Source organism: Peromyscus maniculatus, chromosome 11 (assembly GCF_049852395.1).
Source record: "Peromyscus maniculatus bairdii isolate BWxNUB_F1_BW_parent chromosome 11, HU_Pman_BW_mat_3.1, whole genome shotgun sequence".
Taxonomy (NCBI): Eukaryota; Metazoa; Chordata; class Mammalia; order Rodentia; family Cricetidae; genus Peromyscus; species Peromyscus maniculatus.
This window is the reverse complement of record NC_134862.1, coordinates 83,920,001-83,934,331: the sequence shown is the minus strand read 5'-3', so window position 1 is coordinate 83,934,331 and position 14,331 is coordinate 83,920,001. Positions and strand designations below refer to the sequence as shown.

The 14,331-nt window shown below is 36.9% G+C and overlaps 1 protein-coding gene across 6 annotated transcripts in view; it reads left to right on the top strand.

Moving 5' to 3' along the window:
• Positions 1 to 14,331, top strand: part of Rgs7 (regulator of G protein signaling 7) — a 395,639-nt gene that overhangs the window by 294,758 nt on the left and 86,550 nt on the right. For all 6 annotated transcript variants that reach the window (XM_006993719.4, XM_076548014.1, XM_006993718.4 and 3 more), the window contains one exon: positions 12,516 to 12,622. In XM_006993719.4, coding sequence (XP_006993781.1) covers positions 12,516 to 12,622 — 107 coding nt within the window. The remainder of the gene's footprint in view (positions 1 to 12,515; positions 12,623 to 14,331) is intronic.

The following is a 14,331-nucleotide window of genomic DNA, read 5'->3' as shown; positions in this document are numbered from 1 at the left end:
TTAACTCCTCTGCAACCCAAGGGTACTCTGACTCTGTATACAACCATATTGCCCATTTTCCATCATCCTTGAGCTTGTCTGTGCTCATCATATCCCCTGACATCACCATCAGGTCATCATTCCATCCTTTATATTTTACTTTTTTATCAACAACCCTAACCTGTGATCTGCTGATTGGCTTACTACATTTCTTTCTACTGTAAAACATTCCTAAATGATTCCATGGTGTTTTCTTGCTATTGTCCTGTTCTGTTCTGATTTTACAAAGTCAGTCACATTTATCATACATAACCCCTCTCTAATCTCAGTTCATTAGAATATTGTTTATATCCCTCTCCTATAGGGTGAAAGTTTATTTGCTTTGGTCATTAATGTCTTATGGTGAATAAATCAATCATCATGTCTTGGTTCTTGATGTGAACTCTTGGCTGCGTATTTTTTCTTTTCTGCTATTGCTCCACTGCCTGCTGCACCATAGTTTGATTCTCTGACATATCATTATCCTTCATAGCAATTTCTATCACTTAAGTGCCTAGGTCTTAGAGACTTGGGCATAAGATTCATTGTGTATCAGCTCTCCACACCTCTACTTCTTCAATTTGTTCATGATGGGCGTGACTCCTGCTACAAATGTACATCTACACTCCCTTCTTAGCGTCTAATGTACAGGTCCAACAGTCCTTTGCAGATCCCAACTTGGATGTGTCACAGGCACCTTGTATGCAACCATCCTAAAATTGATCTCCTCATTACATTCTCAAATCAGTGTAGAGACTGCTTCTAAAATATTTCTCCAGTCCACTTGCCAGTTTCTCCACTGCCTCTTACATCTCACTGAGAACTGCCACAAATTTCTAGCTTATACCAAGTTAGCCCCACATACTCAAGATTCTGTATGCATGGATGAATGTATAAAATTGTGGATAGAAAATATTATAATAAAATCCCATTTGTACTGAAAATATATAGATATTTCTCTTATTATTTCTTTAAACAGAAAAATATAATAACTATTCATACAGGCTCTACATTTTATTGGGTATTTGAGTAATTTAGAGGTTATTTGGGGGTACTTGGGAAGATGTGCAAATATTATTCTGCTTTATCTGAGACTTAGGGATCCTCATAATTCTGTATCCTCAGGGATTCCTGGAACCAACCTCCTAATAGATACTGAGGGACAAGGTACCTTCTTTTTTTGTTTCATATCAGTAAATTTAATTCTCTGAAGCAATAATAACAATAATCTTCCTGAAACCCAGATCTAATTACACCTCTTCCAAAGCTCTGTAACTCTAATGAACTCTCATTGCCTTGAAGGAATGTATAGGCAAAAACATCAAGTAAGTGAACACTTAACTACGAAGTCCAAAACTTTCAGCAGAGTAAGTGCAGTGTGTTCTGGAAACACATCGCTTATATTTAAAACACATAGTCTTTTGCAATGGAGCCATATTTATCTTTGTATCTCCTGAGATGACTGTTTCCCAACCCACACTGTGCCTTCCAACCACCACCAACCTGCTAGTTGCTTCTCAAATAGCATTGCTGCATATCTTTGATCACCACGAATGCTATCACCTGCATATATGCTGCTGTAGTTGTTTGGAACCTCTTCTTACTTTATAACTCCTGTTCTTGTTTTGTTATTGTTGTTTTTCAGGACTTGAACTAAATATCAACTTTTCTAGGAAACTTTTCTGAGCTCCCAAGATTAGATGGGACTGTTTCTTTACTGTGTTTCTGAAACACATGGAACTTGTCACTGTTGAAATTCTTGTTCGACTTTTTGGTTAACTATTTATTTCTTGGTTTCATCTATTAAATAAATTTTTAAAGGCTGAGCCTTTGTTCTGTGTCTTTCTCCCATGAATGGAGTACATGATGATTGAGTTATACATTTGGTAATCAAACATTTGAAATTATGTGCACTTGTCAAAGAAAAAAAACAGTAAAGAAAGAGGTAGAGAAACATGTCATAATAGAGACATCAAAGTGCAGCATGAAATGGAACAGAAACCAGTGGGAAAGGCAGCAGGGCAGATAGAGTTGTGAAAATCTGAGCAGCCAAAAAGGGGGTAACTTAGGAGAGAATTGCAGAAGAACATCTATAGGACTTTTTCCTAGGAATTTCCTAGGAATCTCAAAGGTTTCACTGGTAACCTTTGAGAAAAAAAAATATTTAGTATTGAGAGCATAATGAGCTGAAGAAAGTAATGAGAATCTGAAGTAAGGGAAATAGATACATAAAAGCCCTCTTCCATAAAGGATGACCTGTATGGACTAAAGTGACTCCCTGTAATGGGGACAAGTTCTTAGAAAGTTTGCAAAATCAAGAATCTCAATCTCTCTCTCTCTCTCTCTCTCTCTCTCTCTCTCTCTCTCTCTCTCTCTCTCTCTCTCTCTCTCTCTCTCTCTTCATCTTCGTGGAGAGCTTAATGTTGATTTTCCAGAAGGAACTGAAGGAGCACAGTTCATGACATTATTGTGTGAGAGATACTCTCATTAAAATCCCATATATGAATTCCCTTGGAAATAAAGACAAATGTCCCTTCTAGTGATTCTTGTGAATGAGAAAGGAGTGATTAAAAGCAAGGGTCACCCATGAGTTGGTTCAGGCAGACAGACTGATAGAGCTCAAAGTCAAATGCATTGTGTTTTCAGCAGAGACTTCCATGATGACAAGCAGGTTTACAGGGATAAGTTTGGTAGCTGAGCTTTAGTAAAACAAAACTTCTGGACAATATATTAATCAATTAAAGATAGGATATAGCACCTCAGACCATACAAAGGCTTCTGAATTTGTATGACTAGAGCTTTCAGGGTACAAACCTGAGCTGTACATTATTCTAACAAGCTAAGCTTGCATGCACATTCTAAATAGGCAAATTAAAGAGATAAGTAATGACAAAAAACTGAGACTGCTTTCTTCAATGTGACCACTTTGGGAACAGAAACAAAGAGGTGCATCTCCTCCCAAGCCCATCTTTGACATGCTAACATGAGATTTAGATTTAAGTAGAGGGTAAGTATGCTTAAGTCAGCATTCCTGGACAAGGGTGGTCCTGCCCACCACTGACTCAGAGTTGTCTTGACATCAGTCTCTTCTTCAAAGTGATATGTAAGTTTTCAAAACTATATGACATCTATTTGTGAAGCACAAAACCCTCCCCTTGCTGGCCCTTATCTTTGCCCTTTCCTGTTTCCCAGCCTGAGAATCTCCTTTGTTTCAGTAGTCTGGCAACCACAGGGGGGAAACACTTGTCTCTCTTCCCTTTCAATGTACTTGAGACCATTCTTCCTTCTAGAAATTGTGATGCTCAGAAGGATGCCAAGTCGGTGCGGAATGCCATTTGGACTGTTAACTATACCTTAACGTTTTCATTACAAATGTCACAAGGGTCCTGACAAATGGGGAGATGGAGTATACTAGTGAGTAGCGACTTACCTCTTCCTGGTATATTGGGTACTCACCAAGGTGATATCAGTTTTCTTTGGTAGTAACTGATCATAAACATGAGGATATTGATAGTACATTTCTAAATCCCCTCCTTAAAGCGAACTGAACTCCTAATGTGTAAGAGGTTATTTTTGTTGTGAGGCAGATGTGTGCTTAGATACAACCTTGCCTAATGCATTCACAGTGCAGTACCCTTGCACCGTCTGACAGAGGGAATGATGACAGAGGAGATGAAAAGAGAAGCAAAACACTGGTGTGAGATGTTTCCTCTCCCGTAAACAATCCCTTTCCCTGTGGTTGTATGCTATTTCTCTGAAATAAAGGGCAGCATTTTAATTTCCAGGTTTTCTTTTCTTTTTTTTTTTCCAGACACTCAGCTCTCATTTTTCTCAAGCTGCCTGTATTTATATGCACTATTTTGCAGATTGTTCTTTCTTACGTTCACCATCTGAATCAACAAAGACTGGGTTATTAAAATAATTAATTAGTTTTATTGTGTGAATATAAATTCCTGGGATTAATTGTTGCTTATTCATAGCTTTTGTCCTTTGTTATCCCAATTGCAAAACATTTCTATATTCAAATTCATACTCCGACAAGTGCTGAGGTAAAATAGATTGTACCATCCAGCCCACCTTTGTTCATAATTGGCCCTGGGCTACCATTCCTGTGTTGTTGTGATTAGACTGAAGGCCATTAATAACATTTTATATAAGAAATAAAAATCCCGTGTTGTCCCAGGATAATTGGGTCTCAAGCTGTGCTGCTATCTAAGTTCTAAATCTCGCTTTGGAGATTTATTTCAGTTAGTTTCTTCTAAAATGGGATTTCAGGGCATGCCAGGAATGATAACACTGCTTCCCACAGCAGAAGAAGGCAGCATAGGTTATGGTTTATCATCTGAGGGGGAGTAGGTAAGCATCAAGTCCCCACTTTCCTCAGATGTCCTTAGTATAGTGTTTTTTATTTTACTTTTGCATGGTGGGGACTCAACCCAGGGCCTGTCATTCTAGGTGTGTGTTCCACCATGTAGCCTTGTCCCTAGCCCCTGGATTTTTGAGATAGACTTTCACTGGGTAGCCTACACCGCACTTGAAATTTCAGTCCTCCAGCCTATGGAGTGCTGAGATTGCAGGTCTTCATCAATGTAACTGAAAATCTACAGAGATTTCTTCTTAAGTTGATTTTAAAAGTTGGGTTGAAAACCTTCTGTGTGAATAATAAGTAGGTGTTTCATCCATTTTTCAATTTCAGTGCATGTAAGCCTGTGCTTGGATTCTGAAATTGCAAGAGGTTGTTGTTCAATGCCAATTACAAAGAGGTGATGCCACTTAGTATATTCGTTATAGAAAAGAATTCCTCAAAACACTAAAAATGAAACATGTAATTAAATAATTCCTATACCGCTACTGAGTACGCATTCAAAGGAAATCAGATTGTTCTATTGTTCTATTCTAACTGCACTCTCATAGTCACCACACCACACAGTTGTCCCCAGTAGCCAAGAATCAGCCTGCATCTACTAATAAAATGGAACACATATATGCACATGAATGTGCACAGATTGTATTCATCCTCAAAAAATAAGAGAGGAGATCATATATACATATAATATACACACATATACATAACATACATATATACATATTATACATACATATAATATACATATACATATAATATACATACATAATATATGTATATTATATATACATATAGTATACATAAGATATATATCTTATTGTAAGATATAAATGACATAGTTTTATCATTGTTTTTTTAAATTGTATTACATTAACTGATATTAAAATGATGAATTAATCTTGTTCACCTGAGATCAATCCACTCACATAATTTTGCATGGTGTGTGTGTGTGTGTGTGTGTGTGTGTGTGTGTGTGTGTGTGTGTACTCTCACACACATGTAGAGGCCAGATCAAGACAGTTTCCTTTGTTGCTGTCTACTTTATTTTTTTGTAGTAAAGAGGGTCTTGACCTGGGTCTCTCCTAATGAGTAGTGAGCCCCAGTGATCTGCTGGTCTCTGCATCTTCAGTAGAAGCATTACAGGGGTTCCCCAAACTCAGCTTTTGAAACTACGTTCTGCAGTGTTGTTCTCAGGCCTTTAAACTTTGAAGCAAGCACTTTGGTGACTGCGCTGTCACCCTAGACCCCTGCTGGATTTTATTTCATAGTATTTTGTTAAAGATTTCTGTTTTTTTTTTTTACAATAGAAAAAATAAATGATCTGTTATTTTTCTTTCTCTTTATGTCTTAACCTAGTTTTAGTGTTAAAATAATGTTGGTTTTATATAAGTAGGCTATATTCCTTCTGTAACTATTCTGGAAAAGAAATTATAGAGTAATTGGATTTTTTTTTTTTACATCTGACAGAACTCATGAGAAAAATCATCTAGATCCATTGCTTTCTTTTTTGGAAGTTATTATTTATTCAGTTCCTTTAATAGAAACAGGACTGTTGAGTTCTTCATTTCATCTTCAGTGAGTTTTAATATTATCTTCAGGGATATGGTATATTTCATCCAAGTTATCAAATTTATGGACATGATGTTGTTCACAGTGGTCCTCAGTTATTTGCACACCATCCATATATCATTAATGATGACCTCTGTTTTATTTCTGATATTGGCAATTTGGGTTTTTTTAAATAGTTATAAGGATGGATGTTTATGAACTTTGTTGACATTGAAAACTTGAGTTTGGTCTTGTTGTTATTTGCTTGGTTTGTTTTGGGTTCATTTTGGCTTGCATTAGGTTTCAAGTTCTCATCTGTCTTAAGGTTAAAAGTATCCTTAAGGAAGAAACATAAGAATTACAGATCAGAAACATAAATATTTAGAGAAATGAAAAATATCAGGGAAAAAATCATATTTTATTTTGTTATTCTTTTTTTTTTTTTTTTTTTTTTTTTGGTTTTTCGAGACAGGGTTTCTCTGTGTAGCTTTGCGCCTTTCCTGGCACTCACTTGGTAGTCCAGGCTGGCCTCGAACTCACAGAGATCCGCCTGGCTCTGCCTCCCGAGTGCTGGGATTAAAGGCGTGCGCCACCACCGCCCGGCTTATTTTGTTATTCTTTTTTTTTTTTTTTTTTTTTGGTTTTCCGAGACAGGGTTTCTCTGTGTAGCTTTGCGCCTTTATTCTTAATTGAACCAAAATATATCTTAAAAATAGTAACAGTAAAAAGTGTTAGAGTAGTATTTCTCAATCTGAGGTTTGTGACCCCATTGGAAGTCAAAGAACATTTTTACATGGGTCACATATTAAATATCCAGCATATCAGATATTTATATTATGATTCATAACCATAGCAAAAGTACAGTTAATGAAGTAGCAATAAAAATACTTTTATGGTTGGGAGTACCACAGTAAGAGGAACTGGATTAAAGGGTCACAGCACTAGGAAGGTTGAAAACTACTGTGTTAGATTATTAGAAAATATCCATAAATAAAATTTGAAGAGATGAGTTAGGAATTACCCGGCATAAGGGGCCTAAAAGCCTCGAGAAGCAGAATATGAGTGTACTTCAAAATATGGAAGGCTAACTTGGGGAGGGGGGTTCAGAGTGACAGTTGGAAATGTCTGAACTGCTCTCTTCGGAACTGACAGATCAACCAGCACAAATAGCAGTAAGAATACATTGATCTGAAGCTCACTTGGTATAAATTGACTTGGTGTAGGTTGCCTTTCGTCTAATATCTTTCCCCAAAAAAACAGCAATATTGTAAAGTTTACATGGAATATTCACCAAAATAGAGCAGATTTTGGGTCATGAAGCATATCTTAACAAATTTAGGAGCATAACAGTTATGCTTATTCCAGAAATCAATGTAAGAAAAATACCTAGAAAAACTCTCTTGAATATCTATAAATTAGGCAAAATATTTTGTTATAGCACTTGGCCAAAGAAGATAAGCTAAAGACATTTCTGGGAAGGTAGGCTGTCTTAGTTCATTTTGTGTGGCTATATAATAGAATGCCAGAAACTGGGTAATTTATAAAAAAATAAAAGTTTAATTGTTCACAATTTCAAGATTCAGAGGCTGGCTTTGGCCAGAACTTTCTTGCTACATTGTCCCATGGGAAAACAGGAGTAATGATATTTGTTCATTCAGACATGTGGGACCCTTGTAAACTAAAGGCCTCTTAAAAGTCCAACCCCCCAATAATGTCACTGTAGAGTTTTGGAGGATTAGAACCCATAGCAAGCTCACAGTAATGTGTTCCCTTCATTTTTCATTGGAAGAAGCACTCCTTCCTCTTTTATTTCTCAAGGGTAATGTCATTAAACATTGGATGTCACATAGTTTAGGGTATTCTGTGAGCTTGGCTGACCTGTGCTTTGATCCGCCTCATGTATTTTAGGAAGTTCTTGCTATTTTTGTATTTCTTTCACCAAGCTGTCTTTTCATGTCTTCCTGATATTTCAGTTAGGGATGCTGTAGCATTTGATATCCTTCCTACTGTCTCCTGAGCCAGGGGGGTTTCTTGTTGGCATATTTCATTCATGATTTGAAGGATATGTTACCTCTAGAAGTATTTTTTCTATAACTGCTATATTCTGCTTCAGATTGTGTGTGTGTGTGTGTGTGTGTGTGTGTGTGTGTGTGTGTGTGTGTGTATGTGTGTGTGTGTGTTCTTTGCTGCCTAGGGTGAAACAGGCATGTCCTGGAGCCAAAGTATCATGGCACCAAATATGATTACCTACAGGATTCAAGCAGAGTTGGGTTAGGAGCTAAACGCCTATGATGGGGAAGCCTAATCTAGAACCAGCTACCCATTTCCTTTTGAACTAGATGGAATGATGAAGTGGTACATACTATGTCATTTTATATCAACTAATGTCATTGTAGCTTTTGCATGTGGTATTGATGCATAGCACACATCTTACTTGGTTATCACAATGAACTTTTGACAGAGGTACTTTATTAACTTCATGCTCCTGAGGACACCAAGGCCAAGAGACTGGAAGTCCCTGGCTAGCATTCCACAACCAGTGAGTAGAGAGTTGGATTTGAATTCAGGCAGTGTACTGTACAGCTTCCACACTCCACTGTTTTTAGGAAAGGTATTTACATGTATTAAACACTTTGTGCATTTCTCAATGCTGATTGAATTTCTGATTCTGTTTTTGTTTCTTTCAAGCAGAAGCCATTTTGAAAAAGTGTGTGTGTGGTATTTGAGTGTGTATGCATATGTTCAAATGTGTGGGAGCTCATATATATATGTAGGCATGTAGAGGTCAGAGGTTGATTTGGGATGTCTTCCTGGATTGTTTTCTCTCTCTTGTATATTAAGAATATGATATATTATATTCTCACTTGAATTTAGCTCTTTCTAATTGGATTGCTCTAGTTAGCCAGCTTGTTCCAAGTATCCTTTGTCTCTACCTTCTGAGCATTGGGCCTGTAGGTGAGCTGCCATACCTTCTAGGCATTTGCATGGATATCAGGGATCTGGTGTCTAGTCTTTGCACTTACACAGCAAGCACTGTACCCATGGAGCCCCATCTGCAACCCCCAAACAGCATCTGCTTTGCTTCATCCATTCTCTATACTTTACTATCATTTGCTATTAGCTTTTTTTTTTATAAAAAACATCTCTATTTGTAATTAGTAAAAACCAAGTAATACTCAGATTGTTTTTCAGTGTAAAAATGTTTAAAAGGAGATGAAAGCCCAAGTTACTTCTTTCACTACCTCCTTCTGCTGAGAAAATAGGCCTGCTTTAGAAAGTCCTAATTCAGTAATAGTTCATTTCTATTTGGCTTTGTTGGAGAATAAAATGTTCTGTATGTATCATTTCCCCAAATGTCTGACCTTATCTTTTCTAACAGATCTAAAAGATCATGTTTCAAAGGACTTCTAAAATGACCATATCATATTCCAAACAACCTTTTTACTAGTAGGCAAATTAACTTTGTATACATTTTAGCATTTCCATTGCCTTGCTGGCTATCCTAACATTTCTTTAGACTTCCTTCTAAGATACACCTGGATAGATCCTGGTTACAGTTAAACTGTGTGCAGGGAATGACACAACTGGATGATTTTACAACTTTATTTTATTTTAACTATGTGTATATGCAAGTGAGGGTATATACAACTGTATTTGTTTTTTTCTGAAATATGTTTTTAATTGAAATAGAATAAAATTGTATCACTTTCACCCTCCGAGGTACTCTCCCTCCCACACCTCCATCCTCCCTCTTCAGGTAGATAGCCTCTTTTTCTTTGATTATTATTGTTACATAGAGCTATATTTCATAAAAGATACCCACATAATACCTAAGCAAAAGGTTTTGACTAAAATATACAGAATCCAGTGATAATTATCACAATTGTTGTTTTCTTGGCCCCAATGCTTTTTAATTTTGTGAGATTATTTGCTGTCTTTGGAGGCTGCTGTGCTTGTCTGTGGATAAGACTCGATTTTGAAATTGGGCTATAAATATACAGCACTTGGCACAAAAGAACTCAACCTTCTTTTATAATATGTCATTCATCCTTTTAACATTTGAAGTACTGTGGTTTAAAAAAAAACAAATTATTCTGTAAAACACTCTTCTAAAGATGTTGCTTGTCTTCACCTCAGAGTTTGAGGTGAGGGAGGGATGAATGCCTGGGTTTGGCACAGCTACTGCTGCTCATCACTTGGTGGCAGTTTGGGGATGGCTTTCTCAGTGCACACATCACTTGGATGTCCAAATGAGCAAAGAAGCTAGGATGTTTTGGTTGCTGTGTTGTTGAGCTTGAGCTGTGTGCGTGAGGCAAATATCACTCACACATGAAGATTAATTAGCGATTAATTTGCCAAGAAGCATGACAATGCTGAGCCATTGTTGGGAGGGTGATCTTGACTGATTACTCATTAAACTCTTATTTTAATATTCCACTTGGACATTGCCAGTGATCTTTCTGGGTCTTATTAAGTTGAGGTGATGCTGGGGTTTTAGGAACAGTTGGATCATGGGAGCATGTAGCTCCATGATTATCATTAAATAAACAAATAAACCTTGTAACCATGCCCTCTAAACACTAAGATCTCTTGCTACCATTTATGTCTGTAGTATCAGTATTAGCTTTTCTTGTTGCACGACAACCCACATCAAATCCTTGTGGAAGTACTTTGAAAAGACAATATAAGCATTAACATTAATTTAGAAAAACTAAACAGACCTCTCATAATCACAGCACAAAACACTTTGGGCCTTTCCCATGTAGTAATGTTTCCCCTATTTAGGATGGGCTGTGTATTTGAGTTCTATTATTCTCTTATTCTATTGAAATCTATTTATCTACTAAGCAATATTGGTTATTTATCTTCCCAAGTCCTAACTCTAATACAAAATTTACTTCAGATTTTTCACCTATTATTTAATAACTTCTTAGTGGAAATTATGTCTATAATCTGAGACTCTCTTAGCATTTGACCAAATACATGGAAATCATTTTCTAAGTCTTGTTGGAAGGCCAGTCACCTTAAAGGTTAAGGCAAATGGTTTGACTTTACCTTGACCTAGGAAGTACATACTACTGGGGAGGAAACTAGTTTATACTCTTAAAGAATGGAATTCCCATCAATAGACTCTACCAACTTAAAGCAATGATAAAGAATAATCAAGACCAAATTTTCCTGAGCCAAACATCCCTAGAGAGCTCTTCAAGGGGGAGTAAAATGAGACCAAATATTTTTAAATCAAATAAAAGTAGACTCTTGGTCCTCAAGAGAAGGTAAATGTTCACTGTTTATCTTTCTTAACCGAAAGCACTTACTAAGGCCTATAATGTGATAGTACTACATAAAGAAGAACATGCAAATGCTGAGGAATGGCCAACAATGGTGTTGGCTTCTGAGTGGATGCAGGAAATCAGGCTGACACTCACTGGCCTCTGGCTTTTCTGACTGCAGGCTCCTGATGTTAACATTCACTACATTTTTCTAAGATTCATCAAGACTTTAGCTCCTAACTGCCTTTTATGTTGGTTTTGTTGTTTGTTTTGCTTTGCTTATTGAGTCACATAATGTCCCAGGCTTAGAGTTGGGAAGCAATTTACTCTCTCTCTACACCACTCTGCTTTCCTTTCTTCTATCTGTACTCTGCAATCACCCTCATGTGCTGTAACTTAATTTCTTTGACTGGCAAGTGTGCTGATACTATTTCCCAGCACATAGACTCTAAAACCAAAGTGAACAGAAATGATTGTAAGAAGATAAGTAAGCCACCTGAAATTTCAAGGCTCAGGGCTTGTTGCCAAAGGCATGTAAGACTCTTGAACTTGACCAAAGCTGTAGGCTCCTAGTCATTGCTATGGCCAAGCTGTCCTCAAAAATCCTCTTACATTTTAATGTGATGGCCAACCCAAAATAATGAGGAGTTCATGGAAAGGACTGCCAGCATATAGAAGATTCAGCCTTCCTTAATCTATCTTGTCAGAGGCAAATCTGTAGAAGTGGAGCACCAGGGAAGTACCTTGAAAAAATGTTAATCTCATTCAGTATGCCAACAGTGAAGCAAAATGGCCCCATAGAGCCATTTGTCTAACTCCGCGCGCGCGCGCGCGCGCGCACACACACACACACACACACACACACACACACACACTTTATAGAGAGATTGTTCTAACAATCTTTACCAACAGATGTGGGAAGTACCAAGAGTTTAAGCAAGAAGATATAAGAAGATATGGGTCTCTAAACTTTTGGTTCCTCCTGTGTCCACATGAGCTCAAGAGTTTAAACTAGAATGTGTAGATACTCTGCAGGAAGGTCTTGATTTTGAACTGGGAGTGTGTGTATATGTACATGTGCGCACACACACACACACACACACACACACACACACACACACACACACCTTTATGGAGAGATTGTTCTATGCAACAGGGACTGGACTGGGAAGATGTTAAAAATTTGGTACAAGAATATGCTGAAAGAGAATCAGACAAATGTTACTCTTTTGTAATCAACAAGAACAAATTCCAATAAATATAAAGGGCTTTCATGTGCATTTTCATTTTGCTTTGCTTTCTTGGAACAGTGGAGGCTCTCCATTTGGGAACGCTAATGGCTGCCCATGGCTACTTCTTTCCCATCTCAGATCACGTCCTCACACTCAAGGATGATGGCACCTTCTACCGGTTTCAAGTAAGTGGAAACATATATTCTTTCACAATAAATCTGAAAGCCTGAACTTTATGACTTCATTTTTCATGAAAGTCTGTGTGTTTACAGAACTTTTGGAAACTATTACATGGTTGTCTTAGGCTACTTAGAAAGAAATTAGTGTTCAGGTGTAAGCACCAGAAGGCATCATAAGACACCAATGGGAAAATGTGGAATCTGAATTGCATAATAATTGAAGTTATGATTTCACGTAAGAAAAACTTAAGGAAAATTCGGGAGGTGACTTACTGGAATAAAAAAAGATAGGGAATACTTCAGTTGTCAATTGCATTGAGCAAGCAGGAAGTTGAGAGATATAACTAAACTCATACTCCCACCTGTAACCTATAACCAACTTCAGTTCCAAAAAATTCTCCTAATACATAAGAATTCTCCTAATACATAAGTATTGCTGATTGACTAGTCAATTGTCTATATGTGTCTAACTCTTCTTGTTTTTAAAGGAAAGTCTTTGCTACTGCAGGATGACATTTTTATACAGTTCTAATTTTTAGAAATGTTTTTCACACTGATGCTACAAGTAAAATGTAAGACCAACAAACTCATAAGTTCCGAAGGAGCAATTGTTCTATGCTTACAAAAATAAAAATTATCTATCTTTATAGTCAATATGAAAAATAAAATCTCCAGTGTGCAAAATTCCCTAAAACAGCAACAACAACAAAAAACCACAATAACAAGACCTTATTCAGAAAGGAATTACTGACTATGCCCACTCTCTTGAGAATTATCTAATTTAAAATGTTTTCATGAAATGATTGAGTTCAGACATGGCCCTCAGTTAGTGATAATGGGTTGAATTGGTCATAATTTAAAACCTTTTTTTTCTGTTCTTGACCTTCCCAGAAAGAAATTAGTGGGCCGACAAAGTTTGAATGTCTTATCATGCTTCTATGTCCTAAGTGAAGGTCACAGTGTACCACTGCGTATCTAGAGGAGGGAAGAGAATTTTAAAGTCTTAGCACAAAGTGAGAGAATAGGATCAAGTGGCATAGTCATTACATAACTACAAGAATTAGGAGAGGTTACCATGTTCAAAGTGCTGTTAGATATATCTCATGCAAATCTATTAAAATTATTTTATTAATATTGATCATTAAATGTTTCATATTTTAATAATCCCCTCTACCTCTGCAGTAACATCTAAATATAGCAGATGAGCAGATCTGTTTATCATTGAATCTGACAACAAAGTAAAAGGGATCAAGAACAGAGTCAAAGTGAACTGAATTCCTTCCTGCAAAGTCTAGCAAAGTGATGGTCAGTCTCTGTTTGAACAGGTCTAGTAGTAGAGATACATGAAGGTTCATAGTGTTTTCCATTTTGTTTTGTTTTGTTTCCATTTTCAGGCTTGTTCCAAGCAGCAGAAATGTCTTGAATTGAATTGAATTTCACCTCCTTAGAAGGAGCATAAAAAGAATGGGTTAAATTCTCAATGCCATGTAGATTCCAAACATCACTAAGAAGCTAAAGAAGGTACAAGGCATGCCTTTGAGATAAACAGAACCTCAATTTAATTTCATTGATGAGACACAATAGATGTGTCTAATACTCTTAGGGCATTTTAGAAATGTCCAATTATTTACTGTAAATTTTAAATTGTCTGGTCACTCTCTCTTTGCTAACTTGAACTGAGACCTGACATGATTTCCCCAGGCAGATCTCACATG